At 35.0% G+C, this 23812-nt stretch overlaps 1 protein-coding gene across 1 annotated transcript in view; it reads right to left on the bottom strand.

Annotated features, from left to right (window-relative positions):
* Positions 1–1461: 1461 nt before the first annotated feature.
* LOC145277040 (protocadherin Fat 4-like) overlaps positions 1462–23812 on the bottom strand; it is a 1076063-nt gene continuing 1053712 nt past the window's right edge. Inside the window, exons 35-36 of the mRNA XM_080128674.1 lie at positions 17844–18140; positions 1462–2611 (exon numbers count right to left, since the gene is read on the bottom strand). Coding sequence (XP_079984800.1) covers positions 2100–2611; positions 17844–18140 — 809 coding nt within the window. The 3' untranslated portion in view covers positions 1462–2099. The remainder of the gene's footprint in view (positions 2612–17843; positions 18141–23812) is intronic.

Here is a 23812-nt window from a genome sequence, read left to right as displayed (position 1 = left end):
GTGGATCATAATTTCTTCGTCACTTTTGACCGAGTGTCTACAACTGTTATTTGATAAATCCTTAAAATTTCATCATGATTGAATAATTTTTATGATTTTTCATGGATTGTTTTTATTTGTTTTTCTTTAACACTAAATTACTTTTAATTTGTACAACAATCATAAAATCTAATTATATATATTATAATTATATATATTATAATTATATATATTATTATTATATATATTATAATTATATGTATTATTATTATATATTTGTACAACAATCATATTTTTGTTGATATTAAATCTAATAATAATATTTTCACTCCAGACTTATGATTTCTTGCCTATCTCCCCTCCCATCTGGTGTCCTACTGTGCCATGCACCATGATCAAGTTCAGCCAGCTTCCTCCATAGGAAGGAGTTTCTAGGAACTTTAAATTCACAAGTGGTCCCTATTTATATGTGTATTTCGCTCAACTAATACTTTCATTTCAGGTTAAAATATATGTCGTCCTATTCTTTCTGTTTTTAGGTCATTTTCCATGACCTCAGATCTTCGATCAGAGTTTAAGGTGGATGTCATCGCTCAGCAATCAGATTTAACATCTGGTTTTGTCCAGATCCTTAATTTGCGTGTGTGAATTACATCTGATATTTTCCGGCGTCTTCTGTCACCGATGCAATATTAAAACTAATCTAGTTACAACCTTTGCTCTTTACTCTTTGTGCCTAAAACTAAAAATGAGCATACTTTCGTTCCTCCGTGGTACACAATACTGTGGAGTTACTTCCTAGCTGAATATAACATGGTTGTGTTGAAGCATAATATAAACAAGTTTTTGTTGAGCTTTCCACTTAAATAATCAAATTCTGTCCAATCTTCACCATTATCTATCACCACGGTACTGTCTTAACGCCCAACTGAAACTCATTAACCCTTAACCTCGAATGGCCTTTGAATCTTGATAAGTGATTTAGCTTGGCCTCCGCTTTAAGAGTTTTGCTGTAGAAATCGTTGGCCACAACTTTGAACTCCATCTTCCCAGGTTTCAGTAAACGAGCGTGATCTGTTGTCCGTATGACCCCAGTTTGTTGATCGATGAGAAAATAGCTGAGAGTTCCTCCCACAAGACGGTACTGGTAAACTGAGTCCGTCTTATCTACATCATCGAATGCAAAGGGAGTTGCTATGAGTTGCTTCCCTTTAGTAAAAAAAAAAGATTTATTCACGGCAAGAGTTTTCATCATCTGACATGTTAATTATTTAAATAAAGAAAATCTTGCAAAGTGTGAATATTGAATAAACAAAGAAGATTGTTCCGGGCTACTAACCCTTTGCCAGACTTGGTGGTGGTGGTGGTGGTAAGGAGACATTAATATTGATTTCAATTGAAAAGATAAGAAAAATAAAATACATATCAAGATTATATTGTCTTTTCCTTCAAACCATAAATTGATAAAAAAAAAAATATAACTCAAGACAAACAAACCCTTTAATGTTAATCATAAATTTAAAAATATTTACAGTAAAAAAATACAAAGAAAAAAGAATTTAACTTTTCTGGAAGAATAAACCGGAAGTTTATTAAAAAGGCGGAAGGAGTAAAGAGGAGATATTTCATGTAGCAGTCATTGATTTTATCATTAGTTTTTGTGAGGGAATTTATTTTTTAAATAAATGTCATAAAACTAGTTGCTTGTTTACATTGGTTATCTTTCAAACCAACGCATTTCAGGTGAAAATATTATTACGTACTTACGTGTCATAGTAAAATTAGTATAATTTAAAAATATATATAAAAAATGATTGTAAGTAAAAACAGAATTTATCGTATTATCGAGTTTTATCGTATGTTTTAATCTACAGATTCATTTTTTTTTTCAATTTTTGGAATCCATACTAATTTTCTGCATAACAAGTAAGTACGTAATAATGTTTTCACCTGAAATGGGTTGGTTTAAAAGATGACCAATGTAAACAAGCACATAAAACTCTTTTAGATTTTCATTATAGGATATCTTGTAATTGATATATGAAGACTATAATGTATTGGCTTTCAAGAAATGTCAATAGTTTTGGGATTTGTACCCGATGTCCTGCGACAGCTGCTTATCAGCAAGGCACACGGCAACATCCTACTTTTCGTCCTTGCTTGGATTGTATGACTTGAATATTTAGCTTGGCCTCCGCTTTAAGAGTTTTGCTGTAGAAATCGTTGGCCACAACTTTGAACTCCATCTTTCCAGGTTTCAGTGAACGAGCGCGATCTGTTGTTCGTATGACCCCAGTTTGTTGATCGATGATAAAATAGCCGGGAGTTCCTCCCACAAGACGGTATTGATAAACTGAGTCCGTCTTATCTACATCATCGAATGCAAAAGGAGTTGCTATGATGGTGGAAGCAGGAAAACTGCTCGATATCATGTGTTGGTAAGTGTCCATCGTAAAGTGAGGGGGGTTGTCGTTGATGTCGTCCACGATAATGCCAACTTCCTGGCTAGTGTTGTGGGGTGGGGCACCAGAGTCTGTTGCGTGAACGGTGAATCGGAAATATTCATAACCGGCATCTCTGTCGATTCGTTTTGTTGTAATGATAGAACCGTCATTTTTGATTGCAAAAGGAACTGAATATAAGATTAAAAAAAAAACATTACATGAAAATAGATTATAATAAAAGAAAAATATATTGCAATAAAGATGAAACAAAAGTATATTTCAATAAAAAAAATAAAATAAAACATATCATAAAAAAATAAAAAAGCATTTAAATAAAATATTAAATAAAAATGAAATAAAAAACATATTTAAATAAAAAATAACATGAAAATATATTTCAATAAAAATAAAATAAATTAAAATAAATATGTATTTAAATAAAAATACAATAAAAACATGGATAAATAAAAATCCAAATAAAGCATATTTAAATAAAACATGGAATTAAAACAATTAAAAGTTAAATAAAAAAATCTGATAAAAAACATATTTAAATAAAACATGGAATTAAAACAATTAAAAGTTAAATAAAAAAAATCTGATAAAAAACATATTTAAATAAAACATGGAATTAAAACAATTAAAAGTTAAATAAAAAAATCTGATAAAAAACATATTTAAATAAAATTAAAACATATTAAAATAATATATTTATAAATTAAGATAAAATTTAAATATATTTAAATAAAAATAAAATTTAAGTATATTTAAGTAAAAATATAATAAAAATATATGTACATAAAAATTAAAGAAAGTATACTGAACTAGCAGAACACACGTACCGGCGTTGCCCTGTGGAAATATGACACAAAATCAGAACATCTACAGTGTTATAACGGATTAACGTGGCTGCAAATATGTAAATAAGTGAAGTAGATTGTTATTGGCTCGTAGCCTTGACCTAAACTTGAGAGAGACGCCATGGTTGCTTTTGTTTCAGCCAGGATTTTCCCTCGATCATAAAGCCACCAGAGTTACCAGGTCATTGTTAAGGTGGTTTGTTCGCTGTTGGCTAAGGTGTATGCAGCTCTATGCAGTTCTATGACGTCCATCCTCTCAGGTGTTGCCTTCTCACTCCTTAACAAGGGTTAGTTTATTGCTGATCGCCTAAGGTGCCCCTAGTGAGGAATGCCGATGAGCTGCCAGGCATTTTTATAGGCCATAGTATTCTCCCTCTCAGGCGCTGGTTTATCAAATTCCATGTCATATCTTTCCACTGTGAAAGGTAGATAACATGTTTTTATTGTTTCTGTGTGATGTTAAGCATGACCTTCAAAAGCACTCATGTATGGACTATTATGTTGTCATATTTGATGAAGTGCAGAAACGTATCTGCAATTTGATTGGCCCACACTTTCTTTTTCATTCGAACCTCTCTCTCACAGACGTGATGTTGCTAGTCTCAGTCTTTTCTACAAATACTATTGTGGCATGTGTTCCTCAGAATTGTCTGATCTATTCTCTGCTTTCTTTGTTCCAGCTCGTCTGACGTATTTATCTAGAGGTCCCATCAATTTCCTGTTTTGATACTCCAGTCTTCTATTCCAGTAGCTTCTTGCCAGGGATTGCAAGATTATGGAACTTCCTATTCACTTTTACCTACAGCTTTGTTTTTTTTTCAAGACTAAGGTTAATAGGCATCTCCTTCTGTTTTTGCGATAATAATCTTTCGTTCTTGTTAGCTCCTTACATAGCTTCATACCTTGTCTCAAACGATTTCCATAAAAAACATTGTCATCAACATCATCATCATCATCATCATCATCATCATCATCAGCAGCAGCTCTAGAAAGGAGCAGCAAGAAAAATACATAGAGGCAAAGCCCTCGACCTGTCTTTTTTATCAGGCAAAAGAGAGCAGATGCCCAATTAATTATGTCCCTCATTTATGCCTGTTTATAGATTGTTTAAGCTTGTTATTAGGTGCAAAAACAATATCGTTTTCTCACACATGTTACTTTTATATATAATTTATTAATAATTCATTGATATATATATAACCATATTATATAACCATATTATATAACCCTATTATATAACCATATTATATAACCATATTATATAACCATATTATATAACCATATTTCGAAGCACGGTTTTCGCTTCATCAAATCGTGTTATTCATTACCATTCTCAATAATCTCTTCATTCATTTTTTTGCACAAAATTTAAATCTGCACGATTTTCTTGTTCCAGTTCAAACTAGGCTGAAAAGCTGCCGAGACAGCTCGTGATATCAATGATGCATTTGGCCCAGGAACCACTAACAAACGCATGGTACAACGATGGTTCAAGAAATTTCGCAATGGTGATGAGAACCTCGAAGATGAAGACGATCGTGGCCAGTCGACTGCGGTTGATAACAAACATTTGAAAGCTTTAATTGAAGCCGATCCTTGCAAAACCACATAAGAGTTTGCTGTTGAACTCGAGGTCAACCACTCAAAGTCATTTGCCATTTAAAGTATAGGGAAGTCCAAAAAATTGGATAAATGGGTGCTGCATGATAATTCAAGAAATTGTCGTTTTGAGGTAACTTCTACACTCCTGCACAACAAAAACAACGCATTTCTCAAGCGGATTGTGATGCGTGATGAGAAGTGGATCCTCTACAACAACCAGCGATGTTCGGCACAGTTGCTGGATGCTGGAAAAGCTCCACAACACTTCCTGAAGCCGAAATTGCACCCCAAAAAGTTTATGGTGACTGTTTGGTGGTCTGCGGCTGGTCTCATCCATCACAACTTCTTGAATCCGGGCGAAACGATTACGGCAGAGAAGTACTACCAGCAAATTGATGAAATGCTCCAATGCATGTGCCCGAGATTGGTCAATATGAAGGGACCAATTCTCCTCGATGACAATTCTTGCTCGCATGTTGCTCAATTGACCCTGCAAAAGCTGAACGAATTGGGCTACAAGACTTTGCCTCATCCACCATATTCACCGGACTTCTCATCCACTGATTATCACTTTTTCTAGCGTCTCGACAACTTCCTGTGCAAAAATGCTCCAAAAGCCGAGATGATGCCAAATAGGCCTTCAAGACTTCATCGCTTCCAGAACTCTGAATTTTTATGCTAATGGGATAAATAAACTTGTTTCTTGTTGGCAAACATGTGTCGATTCTAATGGTTCTTATTTCGATTAATAAAGTTTATTATGAAAGGAGTTATGATCTTTCGAAGTTGAACGTACAAATACTACATTATTTTTGCATCAACCTAATACTACATTCTATCACAGCTTTGAGAATTGTGTAGCTATGTTAGAGTATTTTGAAAGATTCCTGGTGTTAATTCGAGGAGAAAATAAAGTAAAAAAATGTTTATTTTTTTATTTTAAACTTTAATTGTGTCCCTATTTAATTGCTTTCCTATGAGGACATAAACATAAGGTCGGTTTTTAATGTGGGAGAAAATCCATCTCCTTAAAAAGCGACAATCTATTAAAGATTAAAACCCAAATTGTCTCAGTCTAGAAGGATTGATTCATCTTTCACTGACCGAGAACACAATGGATAGAGTCTAATATCAAAACAGATTCTACACTTTGAATTGTTTATTTGCAATGAAGATAAAATTTTACATTAAAAAAAAAATGATGTGGGAGGGAGGAATGTGAATTGTTGCTCAAAGTTATGAAACTGATAAAACTGATTCTTTGCTGCAATCATTTCAGTCACCACAATACCACATTTACTCTAGGGAACAGCCAACTTAACATATCCTCAAATTTACGTGAAATAAAAATATATTAAGTTTTCGTAAATATATTTATATACAAATTCATTGTCCGTAGGGAAGGGGAAAACAACAAAAAAATCTTGTTAGTAAGACTCTTCCAACCCTTTCTAAATGAGGCCGACCGGTTACTGTTTTCTGGTTCGTTTAAAACCGAAAACAAGCAGGTTAGACTCTAAATGATAGTCAGATCTAAGTGGGAGAAAAAAAAAGAAAAGAAGGACGCTGATTCCTTACATGATGAATACAATTAGAGAGAAACCGAGGGCAAAAAATAAAAAATAAAGATAGGGAGGAAACTTATTCACTCCACTAGTGAAGAGGCTAATTTATCCAAAGGGCCGGAACCTGACAAGACCAGGAACCGTGTGTGCCATGCTTAGCCAGGGAACACATTCTCATATTTGAGTCTCTTTCATCTATGCAAATTTGCTACTTTTGTCCACCTTTTTTGGATTTCAGGAAATATAATCTCTATCACATCTGATTTTGACCTTTAGCTGATGCTTAAAGGATGCAATCAGATCCCGATCAGAGGAAATTTCAAACCCTCGGGTTCTTCTCAAATACTATAATTAGCACTACAGTCAGGATCGTGAGAAACGCTATTTATCTCCCTACTGATGCAGCTTTCAAGAGATAGGTAAGAAAGATTTAATATTAAATGACTTGAAGAAATTAATTGAATTTGAGCAAAAAACGCATACAAATATGTCATCAAGTTCAAATGAACATTTTGACTTCCAACTTGCTGACATATTTTTGTATGCGCTATTCATTCATCCAAACAAAGATTTTATTCATTATAAACCATCCTTGGTGTATGGCTACTATTTCCTGTTAATTTCAGTGTCATGTGACTAGTAGTTCAAAAGTTTTACCAGTTAAATATTTATACACAAACATACACGCACACATCAACTCTTTTATTATATAGAAGAAAATAACGAATGCAATCAAACTACCACCGGACCCACCCTGTGATTTGAAATAATGCATGACATTCAGGGATCAAAGTATAATATTTTTTCTCGTCTTATTTTATATTTTAGTCACAAACTTACCATCACAAAACAAATAGAGGGAGGACAGCATTAAAAATAAGTGATAAAAACAAGTTTGGGAACAACTGTCATAGATTGTTGCCAACCAAACGTTTGCTTATTTTCGTTGAAATATTAATAAAATTTAATTTGATATTTATTTAAAAATTTGTGAAAAATGACTAAGATAAAAGCATAATTATCAATATATGAGAAGAATATATGTAAAATATATGAAAAATATATGAAAAATAAATGAAACATATATGAAAAATATATAAAAACTATATGTAAAATATATGAAAAATATATGAAAAATATATGAAAAATATATGTAAAATATATGAAAAATATATGAAAAATATATGTAAAATATATGAGAAGAATATGTGAAAAATATATGTAAAACATATGTAAAATATATGAAAAATATATAAAAATATATAAAAAATATATGAAAAATATATGAAAAATATATGTAAAATATATGTAAAATATATGAGAAAAATATATGAAAAATATATGTAAAATATATGAGAAGAATATATAAAAAATATATAAAAAATATATGAAAAATATATAAAAAATATATGAAAAATATATGAAAAATATATGTAAAATATATGAGAAGAATATATAAAAAATATATAAAAAATATATGAAAAATATATGAAAAATATATGTAAAATATATAAAAAATATATGAAAAATATATGAAAAATATATGAAAAATATATGAGAAGAATATGTGTAAAATATATGAAAAATATATGAAAAATATATGAAAAATATATGAAAAATATAAAATTGAAGTCACCTGTCCAGTTACTGGATGTGGCTGGAAATCCCAGAAACTCCCTGAATCACTCAGTAACGTGCTCATTACCTCCATGAATCTTCATACCCAAACTGCCCATCCAGCCCCAATAGCCAACCTCCAACAACCAGCAGCTCCCAGGCTTATGCTTAAGTCCCCATCTATTGGTGCCGGGAGCACTCCCGATCAATGGTCGTCCGCCAAGTGACGATGGTCTATGTATAAGACTGGCATGGCTATCACTGATGCTATGTGTACCGCTGCCCTCTTCCACTGCTGTGATGAGGACCTCATGAATGACCTCTTGAGAGACTTGCAGGAAGATGTGTCATCAATGACCGAGGCAGACCTCCTTGCTGCTATAAGGCGCCTGGCAGTCAGGGAAGAGAGCACTCTGGTCCACCGCATCAAACTTAGTAGGATGACACAGGCCCCTGGTACCCCTATCAGGACCTTCCTTGCTGCTCTCAGGAGTCAGTCTGCCTTATGCCAGTATACAGCAAAGTGTCCACACTTATGGCCACACTTATGATTACAGCAGTGAGATTATTAGGGATAATCTCATTCGTGGTATTACTGATCCAGAGATTCTTTCTGATCTGTTGGGTGATCCCAAAACATACCGAACACTGGAGGAAACTGTTGCCTATATAGCCCAGAAGGAACAGGGTAAATCCACCAGGGAAGCCGTTGGGGAAACTACTGCCGCCATGAGCCATGGCAACGACAAACCTCACCAGTCACAACCGTCTCAACAGCAACAAGCAGAGCAAGTGCTGGGCCTGCAGAGAACTACAGCATGGTAACTCAAACAACCGGAATTCCAGAGCCAAGTCCTGCAGTGCTTGGTCTATAACATGCAGCAAGTGCTTTGTAAAAGGCCATTTTGTGACCAACTGCAGTAAGTGCTTGAACTGCGGGTTATGGGGCCACCGAGACAGATCTTCCAGGTGGTGCTCTCAGAACCCCCACAGTAAGATTAAGCCCAAGTACAGTAATAACGCCTTGAACATGAGGAATGACGAAGCTGGCACACTATTTGACCAACTTTGTACCGTCCAGACTCATCAACCCTTAACTAGCAGCTGCAAGCCAATCGAACATCATGTTTATGAAGGCAAATGGGTCGCTAGACCTTCCAAGCTCCACCCGATTACCAGATGACCACATGAAGCTTGGCCGCCCACTCCAATCCTCCAACCCCACATCAATCGAAATACCTATGGTTGTCAGAGTTCCATCATGCCCATCAGATCAGCACTTGCAATGGGCATCGCCAAGACTGACATATTCCCCGTCAAATTGTCCATGCAAGCGAGAGCTATCGAGGAGGATCTAGGGGTTGAAGGAGATGAAAACGACACCCCCCCCCCAAGAACATGCATACAATTGCCAAGAAGGCCCCCAGGGCCTTGAGCCGACTGATGCCACACAACGTTCCTGGTGCTTCAGAAACTGCACCAGCGAGTAGGTTGTGGCCCCGGCGAAACCAAGACTAGTGATTTCATCACTAGTCAACATTGTACAGTGTATATAGCTTCAGAGGACTTTTGTACAGAATTTTTTTGCCGTGCCCGCAAAAAACTTGCCGTGGGTGGGGGAGATAGTTAATGTAAATGTCTCCTCTCATCACCTAGGACATAAGCTAACCAACCCTCTCCTCTATTGTTTCAGAGTGTAGAGTGAACAGCATTCTTTTTCACGTCACTCACCCGAAATTCCTCGTGAACTTGTGGGGGAGAGGAATGCATGTCGAGCAGGTTTAAATTACAGCTGTTTGTGAGTATTTGTGCAAATACTTTTTGAAATTGAACCTTTTAGTTTTTGCGCAAGTGAGAATAGTCTGAACAACGCACATTGTGACATAAATAGAAGAAACTGTCAGCAGCTGTATTAAGTTCAACATCAGAATTTTGATTGTCCATGCTCATGTTGTGAAAATGAACTTGTATGGAGTCATTACTAAGGCTATGGCAAGAGATATTCTTACCATTGCTTTGACTCTCAAGTATATATCCGACACAGTTAATCAACAGAGAACCACACCACTCTATATAAGAGCATGAAAGATATCAACGGATACACACTCGAGAGTCAAAACAATGACAAGAATATGCTGTTGTCCTTGCCCTGGTCATTACTTATCACGGCTAAACACATCTCGAAGTAGTTATCGAGTAGTCTGGATCTGAGTGTCAGTGGAAGTGGGTTGTAACCTTACTTTGTCCTTTCCGTTGGACGGAGTCCCCCCACTCAATCAGTATACGTTTCTGTATTTACTATTAATATATATTTATTTCACTGTTTCCAAGCCTTCTTGTTCTTCTTCAACATTAAACCACAACGAACTGGCGGCAAGGTTTTGAAAACTCATGAGGAAAAACCGAATTTTAAAATAATCCACAATAAACTGCGATGAAAGAATTCAAATTCGAAACAACAATTGACAGAAATCCAAAAAGAATTTACGCGCAGAGATTCACAAGCAATTTGAAAAAAAGAGCAAAAAAGACATTTTCTCGAAAGTCCCACAAGTAAAGTCATAGTTGACTCATTACTACTACCTCTCTCTCTCTCTTACACACACACACACACACACACACACACACACACAAACACACACAAACAGAAGGTAGAATGAAAACTCAAACCGTAAATTAAAATTTTTTGTCTTTTCTTGAGAAAAAAAGCGAAAAAAAAAACCCCTAAAAAACCCCGGCTTCTATTACAAAACGTTTTGTAGTTGAACTTTTTTTCTTGTTGCAAAAAAAAGTAAGAAAATAACACAACTATTACCTTTTATTTTTAAAGGCTGACCCAATTTCGCACACGTGTGTGCTGCATTGACTCGTTCATTGATTAATTCATTGCAAACTACAAAACTGAAATATATCATTTTTAATTTGTTCAAGATTTTTTTCTCCTTGAGTTTTGAATATTTTTTCTTTTCCTGAATGTCGTTGGAAGTGAACATTTTATTTTATGAGACAAGAAAAATAGGATATTTTTTCGGGGCTAGAAGGCAAAGACGCCATTTTTGTTACTGTTAAATATTTAGAAAAAAACTTCACCGCCATTTTTATATATAAAATGTTTACAGCATTTACTCATACACGCAAAAAGATAGGACATATTTTTTGTTCCCTCTGAGATTTTTTTTCAATGTTCAAAAAACAAAAACTTTTCTGTCATTTGCATGGAGTAGATATCCAAGATGGAGGATTGGAAGGCCATTATCACAAAGTTGCTGAAGGTGCACCAAAAACAGAGGAAAATTTAAAAGAACAAATTTCCAGTTGCAATTTCAACAGCAGTTTCAGCAACAACAACTTTTCATGCAGTTCTCCAAGGAACAAGAAGCTAAACAGCAACAGAAGCAGCAAGTGTTGAATTCAACAGAAGAGACAGGAGTAACTTTTCTTGAAAACACGATATGGAATTCGATTGAAACGGTCACCTCCATACTGGAGAACCCTCGAATATAAATTTAAATCATAACAGAATCAAGTGTTAGCTCCAGGAGGGAGCCCCTTAATCTCTTAATACTTACTGAAGTAAAATAAATAAAAAAAAAAGAGAACTTGAATGCCTACTAGACACTGTCCTCGAGTGTCTAAGGTCTCTCTGTACAGGGGTTTGTCAGAACAACCGGGCATGAGGTTACTTTTTCCATAGAAGTAAACCCTGACCAAATATTCAAAATCACATTTTGTATTCGCTGCATAAATAAGATCTCTTCACTATGGCTAACCCACATTAGCTTTTACGAGGAATAGTGCACCTTCTCCCAGTAATGTTACCTCAAGTAATAGCACGAAGCTGGATACTCCACCAGACTAGATAAATTCTTGTCCTGGAATCCAGTAAGACCAAGAGACTAAAATGAAAGATATACTACAACGTATAAAAATGGTTAATTGGGGAGAGGAAAATTATGTTCTAATCTTCTTTTCTAACTCAGTGTTTTAGAAACAAAGAATTTAAATGGAACATTCGAATATCTATGTATCTCATATAGACTTTACGTGTTAGCCCCAGGTTGTGGGATCCTTGATTTCTGAGAACTTCGACTGAAGTAAAATAAAACAAAAAAGAGCAGGATAAAACGTTTGACGCTTTTTATGGGCGATATGGTTGATACACTGTTGATTGCCAAGAGAGGAGCAATGCCAAAACGGTCCGCTTACTTTTAAGGAAATTAGGAACCACAGAACACAGTAAGTTCGTTGACTTTTTACTATCCAGAAAGACGAGTGAACTAGAATTCTCAGAGGCGGTCAAACATTTATCGAAACTTTTCGGCCTGAATACAATTTATTTTAACAAGAGATGGAAGTGTTTCAACCTAACGAAATGCGACAACAAAGATTATCTCATCTTTGCATCCATTGTTAACAGGGGTTTAATTTTTGCACAGATGAAAAACGCAGACATAAGACGACAAGTTCTCTCAAGACTGTAAAGCCAACAAAAACTCACACTCCAAAAGCTAGTGGAAGACTGCTAATGCGTAGTCAGCGTAAAGAACGAATCAAGAAACATCGAGGAGTCAGGCATGTCATATCTACAAAGGACTACTTACAGACCAAAGGAGTACTTCCTCGGAAAAAACTAGGAAACAAGAAGACAACCCAGGCACAATAAAAGAGTAGTTATCCAATCTTTTTTTTTTTTTACACAGTGGTCACCACTTATCAAGGCCCGGAAGCCACTTAGGGATCAGGGTTATTGCAAGTACATTACGTTAGTGTTGAGATTTGATGAAGTGTTTACTTAAGGGGGCGGTCCATTAAGAATTTGTTAACGTTGGACTTGAAGACATCCAAGTTGTAGTCAGGTGGGAAGCAGGCAGACGGAACAGAGTTCCACAGGCGTGCAGTTCTAAGAAAGAAGCTTTGTTCATGGAATCCACGTTTTGATTTAGGCACAGATAAAGAGTGGGGGAAATTTTTCACAGTGGATTCAGCTAGATGGGTGTTTTTCGTGAAAGATTGGCGAGGGGGGATCAGAGATTGGAGTTCAGACGAGCACTTGCCATGGAAATAACGATAAAACAAGGATAGGCTCGCAACGTCTCTTCTGTGGGAGAGAGGTTGCAGGGTAGAGAAAAGGGAATCCCCCACCAAGCCACAAAGTCTATTTTGTACTCTGTCAAGGCAGGATAGGCTGTTTTTAGCAGCTCCTGCCCAGATATGGCAGCAGTACTCCATCCTTGGACGTACTTGGCTTTTATATAGATAGAGAATTGCATCAGTAGTGAGATATCTTCTGGAGCAGTAGAAGGATCCCACCATCTTTCCAGCGACCTTGGCAACAGACTTGATGTACGTGATCCATTTCAGATCAGGAGTAAAGGTCAAACCCAGAAGCTTGTCAAAACACGGGGCCTCTCCCAGACGAGAGCCATCCATCCCAATTGATGGCAGATGGGGATCAGAGCGTTGATGATGTAAGGATAGGAGTTTGGTTTTAGATGCATTAAAGGTAACCAGCCACGTCTTCCCCCACTGAACCACGCGCTCGAGATCAGAGGAGAGGGAATCAGAGAGAACTTTGTCATTTACAGCCTTTGATGTGTTGCCGTAGATGGTCGTGTCATCAGCATAGATGTCAATGAATGATTTAAGTATGTATTTAGGGAGGTCATTGATGTAGAGCAGGAAGAGAGTTGGGCCCAGGATTGACCCCTGAGGGACTCCAGCATTAATACTGCAGGCCTCCGATTTTTGTCCATCGACCACTACTCTTATGAACCTATCAGAGAGAAATGATTTAATGATTGAGAAAACATTTCCAGTTATACCGTAGCTGGAAATCTTGTGAAGTAGACCCTTATGTCATACCTTGTCAAAGGCTTTTGATATGTCAAGAGCAATTGCCCTAGAAAGGAAGCCTTTGTCAAGAGATTCACTAATCCTGTGAGATATAACCGTCAGCACATCTGCGGTAGATCTTGCAGAGCGGAAACCATATTGTGTGTCACTAAGAAGGTTGTTTCTGCTGAGGTGGTTGACTATTTCTCTATTTAATATGGATTCCAGCAACTTACTCATAACACACAGGAGACTTATTGGTCTGTACTGAGAGGGAGATGACTTATCACCTGAATTCTTAAATACAGAGCAAACTGATGAGGTCAAACCTCCAAACCAAAATCACCCTTGTGGGTGATTTTGGTTTGGAGGTTTGACCTCATCAGTCCGTGCAGTCTTTGTAGCGGACAACATTGGTCAATAGACTGTTTTTACAAAAAATAAAACATACAATGAGTGTTGTAGGAAAAGCCACAAATCGACACATTGCAGAAAGAACAGAAGAAATAACAGGGCCCGATAAGCAAGATCCGACAATGAATCAGAGAAAAACCGGCGGAAATATGTAACTGTTAACATCCTCAACAAGGAAGTAGGTTTACAGTTGGATTCCGGTTCAGACCTGTCAATCATCAACATAAAAACACGGAAAAGGTAAAAAAAAAACAAAAACAAAAAAAAAACAACCATAAGGAGAACTAACAAATCATCTCATGCAGTGACAGGCGATAAGATAAAATTTGAGGGAGAGCTGATGTTCCCTGTGACATTGAATGGTACCACCAAAAATGTTAGAGTCTTTGTGCACAAGACATTCAAAAACCTCTTTGGAACAGATTAGATGGAGCAATTTAAACTCTGGGATCAACCTATAAACAATTTCTGTCATAAGGTAGAAAACTCTACTGGGGCAGCGCAATTGAAGGACGACTTTATTTGCGACATCAAGAGCAAGATTGTTTTGAAGGACAACAACGTACCATTTTCGAGACATTCGATCTCGACTCCACCTAATCAACACCAGAACTGCAACGATTGGTTTGGAAAAGCAAAGTCACAGATCGACTAATAATCGACCTTAAACGTAAGAAATATTAACAGTTTTTACAAAGAAAATGTTTGGGGGTGGTATTGGGGTGACACCCCTACAGATTCTGGCAATAGACTATTCCTGACGTCACTTCCGGTAACCAGTTTCTGCTTTTGAGTAGTCTGGAGCTGAGACTCAGTGGTAGTGGGTCATAACCTTACTTTGTCCTTCCACTCAACCAATTTACGTTTCTGTATTTTCTGTTAATATATATTTCATTTCACTGTTTCCACTCCTTGTTCTTCTTTCAACATTAAACCACAATAGATAAATCGATTGTTGGTTGAATGATGAAGAATTTGATGAGAGGATTACAAAAGATGAATGGAATGAACACAATTTAAATAGCTGTGAATGTTGACATTGAATTTGAGGAGACTATATTGTAGCCAGCAGAGAAGCAAGCCTGTGTCAATATGTCCACACGTGATGTTCTTTGAAAGAAACTCTTTTTATGGAAATTCCGTTTGATGTTAGACACATGGCGAAAGAAAGGGAATTTCTTTTCAGTTGTGGTAGTAAGATAAGTTCCTGATGTGAATGACTTACAAGGAAGAACCAGAGTTTGGATCTCAGTCGAGCATCTTCCATGAAAATAATGATGGAGAGCGAAAAGACTATCAACATGTCTACTGTGAACAAGGGATGTAGAGAAGAGAAGAAATCATCTTCCACAAGATTTGAAAGTCGATTTTCTGTTAAGACAAGAAATAGTGTTCTGAGCAGTACCTCCCCTGATATGGCAGCAGTATTCCATCTTATGACATGTCTAACTCCTACATATATTTTGCGAACAATGGCCGAAGGCGATGATAAATAATGGCGATTAGTTTTAGTTTCAAAGCTGCCAAATTTGAAGAATCGATTGCTTTCCATCAATTCTTGAATCAGTTGGCCTAAACATAGGTGCTGGCCCAACGATCTGTCGGTGATTTCGTTCACAAATGGCAAGCTGTTAATATGAGATACGATTTGCGTCGACACTTTTGCGCTGATGTCAATAACAGAATTGGTGATAAATCCTGAACATATAGAAGTGCCAGCAATAAAATTTGTCAGTTTTCTCGGCAAATTTTGATTCCCACCAATCTCCGTGGCAAGATGATAAAGCGATTCAACCACCTTCAACCACTTGGATCTATTAATTACACACCAGGGACAATTGTGAACTGACTTGAATCTATAACTGCTCTTCCCTTCGATGGAACACCTTAATCCTACTCTTGCCAAGTCAGTTGTATAGAAAAGCTTAATTCATGGTTAAATGGCAGAACCCATGTATTCTTTTAATCTTAATACCATTATTTAAGGGAACACTTTCAGTCTGCCAAGCCTGTGGAACATCTGATGAAACTTCTTATTCTGAATATATCAACAAAAGTCATTTTTTTTTCAATTTATCAGTTAAAAAAGTTTGTTTTATCAGTTAAAAAAGTTTGTTTTATCAGTTAAAAAAGTTTGTTTTATTAGTTAAAAAAGTTTGTTTAGTATAAAAATAAGCGTGGAAACAAAATGAACATTTAAATAGAAATTTTTAAATTCAAATCTAATTATCATTAAAAGCTGAATTCATGTTTCAATGTTTGTAATTATTATTTCTTAATTTCTATAATTTTTCAATTTTTAAATTATCAATAAAATAAATCCAATGAAACTTCAGATATCGTCTTTTAAAAATTGACAGACGAATAAGCCTTTTTAAATAGTACAACAAAATAAAAGCTAATCGATCTTTTATATTGAAATCTAATAATTATATTTTGTTTTTATTGTTATTTCTTAATTTCGATATATTAAAAAATTGAAAAGTTATGTATCAAATATTGTATAAATACTATCTTTGCTATTTGTAATGTTCAGCGTGAATGCAAACCCCAAATTATTATCATAAAACAGTAAAAATGATACTACCATAAGACTTCCTGTTAAATTGCATTTGAGAAAAGTTATTTGATCTTGGTATAGGGTTTTGTTTAAAATTGCATCCTCAGATATGCATAAAGATAGAATAGATTTCTGTTTTAATTGTCTTGAAGTAAATTCAGAGAACTTCTGCGATTACTAACCAGCAGAGTATCTCCACTGTCGACCAATAACCGAGTCTACCAAATATCCGCTTAATAAATGTAGCGATTGAGTTATTTAAAATAGTATGACAATAAAAGTTTAAATGTAAAAATTATATTTTGTCAAAGGTTGATGTATTAAACCCTTTTTCATAGAAAACAAATGAAAAATAGCAAAAAACATTCTGTTGAACTTATTCTATATATCTATAAAAGTGAGAATGTGTGCTGAGGACACATCTCAACCTATATACTCAACGAAGTTTTGATCTACAGACATGAAATTTGGTATATAGGGTATTCAGACTGTAGAAAATGTTTTAGTTGGTTTTCATTCGAAAAAAAGGGCTGCTATGGAGTCAAAATGGAAAAATTGGTAATTTGAGTGCACCGGGTTTTTATCTGTTTGTCAACTGTTTCACAAATGCGCATGTGTGAATCGTTCACGTGACAGATTCCTTATGATAAGAATAAGTAGGTTTGAAAACATTTTTTAAAGATCGTATAAAGCTGGCCTAATGCTTATCGTACTTGACTCACTCTCTTTTGGTTTTGGATTCGATCTCAGCTGGAGTTTTTTCTTTTTTTTAGAAACTGTTTAGAAAAAATAATACTCACATACATATGTCTCAGTTTCTGTATGAATTAAAAATGTAATATTCATGTGTATTTTATGATCGGGCAATGGCAGGTGGTGTGGTAGTATCTTATGTTGTTCTACACGATGCTAACTCATGATTTTTATTTTATAAAGATGAGGAAGCTGAGGAGTATGATTCTATACTTACCATATTTTTCATCAGCCGGATCAATAATTAAGTTGACGCTGTTGTTTTTCTTTTTGTCCTCATCTGTGACTTGCAGCGTCCCAACAAGGGAGCCTATGGGCAATTCTTCCTTCAGAATAAATACGTTACGCCCTTCAAATTTAGGGGCGTGGTCATTATAAACCATGTGTGGGGCATTTACAATGACTTGGGCCTTGGTTTTTCGTGAAGGAAATCCCATATCCATTGCAGCAACCGTAAATGTGTAAGTTGTCTTTCGAGGCTTGGAGAAAAATCCTTCAAGTAATGTTAAAACTCCTACAAGAAAATAGAAAAATTAGATCATGAATGTTTTACTTGTTATGTAATAAAGAAATTTGAGTGACATATTTATGGCTCAGAGGTGACCCCAAATGGAAGGTACAAAACCACACGATCTTCGTGAGATTTCAAGCAGGAAAAACGTGCCGAACGAAAATTTCATTTTTTTTTTTCGCGAACACAGGTCAATTTTTTTTCAATGAAAATTATTTTATTTCTGTTATTACGAAGATAATTCAATGAAAATTATTTGATTTCTGTAATTACGAAGATAATTCAATGAAAAATTATTTGAAGTATGAAAAAAATAACTCAATTCAATTTATTTGGCATAGGTTAAAACATTACATGTTTCATCGCCGTTAAAAAGGGTGTGGGAAGAAAGAGAAAAAAAGAAAAGCGAACAAAGAGAGAGAGGGAGGGGCACTGTGAATTTAGAAGGTCGGAAATACAGTTGACCAGCACCTGTCCAACTTTGTCCTGAACTGATCCGTTGTTGATGCGGTGACAACCTCAAACATCATTCCAGTCTATTCCAAGGAGTCAGTATGCGGATAGAAAATGTGATTTTGCATCAGTTTAGCCAAAATCTCCAATGAAACAGCTTCAGATTGTGTCCTCTCAGTCCACCTTCTGGGTGCCGGGGTGAAAAGAAGATCCCGAGGGATGTCATAATAGCCAGGTTATAGGCCAAAATTAAGTCGCCTCTTCAGTCTTCGGCACAAGAAAAGTTCAGTCGTCGCAGATAAGTCTCATAAGGAAGGCCACGAAAACCTTGCACCGAGTTGAGAACCAAATATGGAGACAATGCCTGAATGTCATACTCCAACACAAGTCAAACGGGTGATACATACATAGGGAGGAAGATCTCCGAAGTGAAGTTGGCGAAGGAGCGCTTGATGAGAAAAAGTCTACTCCTTGCTTTGTTGGCAGCCCAAATACAGTGATTCAAAGGCTTGAAGGCGGAATCAACCAGCATCCTGAGGCCTCTGGTCTCCTCAACATCTCCCAGATAGTTTTCTGAAGCACTAAAAGAAGTGGCGACTTCAATGGATTTTCCGACATTGAGGTAGAAATCTCAAATTGATCACTTTCACACACACTGAACGTATGCCACCAGTTGGACATCGTCAGCAAACAGCAGCACATTACCACCAATAGCATCTGTAGTTAATGAATAGGAGGAAAAGGATTGGTCCAAGCACTGACCCTTGTGGAACTTCACTGCTAGCACCCACCTCTTAAGACAGGCTACCATTCACCTGGACTCGGTGGAAATGCTCGAATCCAATGGATGACCGATTCATTTAGACGATACACAAACAGTTTTGCACGAACAGACGATGGGTGACAGATTCAAATGCCTAAGCAAAGTCTAAAAAACTATGTCTCCTGTGTCATCCTCATCCATTATCTTCATCACTTTTCCATCAACAGGATATTCTTAGTTATTGGACCATTTCTAAGAAACTGTAAGAAAATTCAAATTCAAATCAAGAAAAAACACTCATTGTAAGGTAAGTTTTATTTAGTTTTTGAATGACGAACAGCTGATAACAAATAAAATTTCTTTTTCTTTTTTATAATTTCTTTTTTCTTTTTTTATAATTTTTTTCTTTTTTATAATTTTCTTTCTTCTTTTTTATAATTTATTTTATAATTTTTTTTCTTCTTTTTTATAATTTTTTTTATAATTTTTTTTAATAATTTTTTTTCTTCTTTTTTATAATTTTTGGTTCAAATCGAGATAAATATTTAGTTTTTTTTTATCATAAACCAATGAGAGCAAGCTTATGTTTTCTTAAATTATTTTCTGCAATCTCATTGGCTCAGTGTTTCGACACCTTTGACATTTTACGTAAACTGTCCGGAAAATTCCGACAGTAGCAATTCTGCTTGAATACCAGAAAGACATGTCCAGGGTGCTGTACTTAGTGGGGAGGGTGCTGTACTCAATGGGGAGGGTGCTGTACTCAATGGGGAGGGGCAGCCGTGCACAGTGTAACTAGATAAAGCAAGACTTTTGTTTGTTTTTCTCTTTCTCACATGAATACATATGACCCATCGTTCCGATGTTTTCTTTGACTGTCACTCATTCTTTTTAATAAACTTGTATTCACAAACAAACAAAAAGCTAGGTTCACGACGACAACAATGACATGGGTATATAAACATTATATACAAGTCGATAAATGAAAATATAACAGACGGACCTGGGGAAATTCTACAGTTTTTTTTTTATTACTGTTTTGCTTTTCTTTTTATAGACAAAAATAACGTAATTCAAATTTTAAAACAACAAAACGAATGTTTCTGCGTTTAAACTAATTTTTTTTATTCTAACCATTTAACTATAAATCTCTTAAAATAAATAATCTCTTACTTCAAAAATAATCATAATAATTAAAATAATTATAATAATTATTATATATTATTTTATTAAGAAATTGATATATTATTCTTATAATATGGCATTATTCTTTTGATAAATACAACAAATAACACTTTTAAGTCAATGACGACAGTATTATGTTTATGAGGTCTTATTCGATTTCAGAACAATTAATTTAAAAAATTGTAAAATCTTATTTTTTGGTTACAGTGACATCAGATAAACATCGATTAATCTTGTACATTACATCTTTAGCGATTTGATAATCTCTTCGTTTTAGAAATGGGTGTGTAAGGTGATAACGTACGTCCATATAAAATATCATTATTTTATGTCATGCACCTGCTTTTATATTTTTGTTTTATCTGTACACGTAGCAACAAAATTCTGAAGGGATTTTCTTTTACTCAGGTGATCAAACTAACTTGTGGTTGCTTTGTTGAGAAGATGGGTCCTTAATCAGTAATGGCAGGATAAAAGTGGCGAGTTGGTCCTACAAAACATTCGATGAAGATATACCTTAAGAAGGCCGAAGGTTACACCGACTGAAATGTTGTGAAAATCACACTCAAGATGAGAACAGTTATCGATTAATCCAAATAATACGAATTGATAAGATATGTTTTGTAAGAATTTGAGATATGTGGCTATGGGTACGTACGTTGGTGAAATCCTTTGGTGAGGTTTTTCATATTAATGTTTTGGGGTCTTTGTAGCAGATCTCCAGAGGCTGAACTGATATAACCGAAGTGAAGATGGTGTGTATTTTCTGCTAATTTATGTGACATGTTATTTGATATGATGGTTCTCATAAAAATTTTGTTTAACGCTTGTTCAATCCAACGAGGTATATTATTACTTGAACGTAAAGGTCTATGTAAGGAGATGAGCGAGATGTCTGTTCATATTACGTTTAAACTTTTGCAGTAAAAAAAGCAGGAAACAGGGAGAGAGCTTTTCTGCATCTAAGAACTGCTACAGTAAAGGGGCAGGATTTTGCTGCTAGATAGGTTTTCCAGGTATATGTACGTCAAGAGGGTACCTGTAAACAGACATTCAACATTTTGGCGATGGCACTGAGGTTGGAGTTTGGTAGATAGTGTAGGACCAATAAAATTGAAGACTCTCTTTTTTGGACACTGTCTAAGAGGGGGATGCTAATGGTAGCTGTACCAACCCATATGTGACAGCAATACTCCATGCATGGGGAAATATTTGCTTTGTAGTGATACAAGATATTATCGGGTGTGAGTGATTTTCTAGCACGCTAGAAGGATTCTACCTTCTTTGCAGCAGCTTTGGCAATGTCCTCAAAGTATTTATTTCAATTCATGTTGCTTGTGAATGTTAAACCAAGGAGCTTGAGGTATGAGTTCTCAGGTAAGGTGTTAGTCATGTCTATTGGTGGTTAACAACGTTTATTGTACAATTGTTAAATGAAAGACATTTAATCTTAGTAGCAGTAAATATTACTATTTATGGCCACATTTCATTACAGACTGAAGATTGTTTTCTAAGCTTTCTGCTATTACCTTCGATATGTGTGCATTCGTTTTTCACTCATGTAAATAGAGCGGTGTGTCATCAGCAAATATATCCAAATATTCGCTTATAGGTTTTTAGTAGAAAATAGATCTTGGGATTATTAGAAGAAAAAATTGAAAAAGAAAGAATTGTTTCGGTTTGTCTAAACAATATCCGGTTAGAGTAATACAAACTTTCACGTGCTGACCTCTTTTTTTTTTTCTTAGCCTTATCTTGATTTTTTAAAAAAATTAGTCTGAAATGACATTTTCTAATAAAGCCAGCGATGAAGATGACATGCTGTTTTTCTGTTCCTTTTTATTTTTTGATCCAACTTAACTGAAGGTCAATTTTTCCTTGGACTACTGCACTGTCCGAAAAAACAATTTCCATTATTTCAGCTGCTTTGAAAACTTTCCAAGCGGACTATGACTATTAACGTCATACTGGATTTAATTTTGGACTTCATTCTCTTTAAATAATTATTTTCGCCTTTAGGATTATGTTGAGAGAATCTTCATGCAAGCTAAAATATTATGCGCAGTTTGTTTTTATATTTTTTTTTACATATCCAAGATTTTTTTACTTGTTTTTCTTAGCAATTTATGACTATAATAAATTGCGGTTTCACTTAATGCAATAACCAGCAATTCTAACATTGCTACAAATATAATTTGCTGATTTTTTCTGTCCTCTGATGAGAAAAATAACAAGAATAAAATTCTTTGAAACATTGTGGAATAAGGACTTTGTAAATTGTTTTCTTTGGAGTATTAATCGAACAATAAATTTTGATAGTAAATTTCAACTTACAGTTTTAATTTTCTTTCTCTTATAATAAGATGTACTCTCTATTGTGTCTTGATCTTTTTTATTCGTTTGGGATTAAATTATCTATATATAAATACTAGTATTTATATTAGATTGAAGTTTACCATTGCATGTATCAGGTAAACACTACATCCTTTTGATTTCTTTTATATATATATATATATATATATATATATATATATATATATATATATATATATATAAAATTATTTACTATAATAATTTATTACCTAGTGTTTCATCCTTTCAGGAATCTTCAGTGTAGGGTGTCACGATTAACACCAGTCGATAGATTCGAACCCGACAACACAAGTCATCTCTGGCTTGGTTAGCAAAGACCATATCCATTCGGCTACCATGAACCACACGAAATAACATTGAAATTAAACATTTTATTTTTAAATGTTTTACGTCAGTCAGAAAGTTATCTAATCATTATATGATGATCTATGCATAATATATATATATATATACATATATATATATATATATATATATATATATATATAGTCAGTTAAGGAAATATATATGGCAATTAAACTACATACAGTATTCCGGGTTTCATTCTCGTGAAAATTCGTCAGGCTTATGCATAAGCCTGACGAATTCTCACGAGAATGAAACGCGGAATATTCTGTGTAGTTTAATTGCCATATATATTTTCACACACACACACACACACACACACACACACACACACACACACACACACACACACACACACACACATACACACACACACATATTTAAGTGTGTGTGTGTACCGATCTTGATAAAGATAAAACATGCATAGTCATGCTTATAATGTCTGTGTGTACAGTTTTTTTTTGTGTCTATTACTAATGAAGTATCGGTTTGTCTGAAACCGAAGCTATACTATTACTACCTCTCAATGCTAAATTCAGAGAAGGCAGTAGTACAG

The sequence above is a fragment of the Euprymna scolopes genome, chromosome 5 (genome assembly GCF_053919585.1).
Source record: "Euprymna scolopes isolate OS-2025 chromosome 5, ASM5391958v1, whole genome shotgun sequence".
Lineage (NCBI taxonomy): Eukaryota > Metazoa > Mollusca > Cephalopoda > Sepiida > Sepiolidae > Euprymna > Euprymna scolopes.
This window is presented reverse-complemented; position numbering and strand designations above follow the sequence as displayed.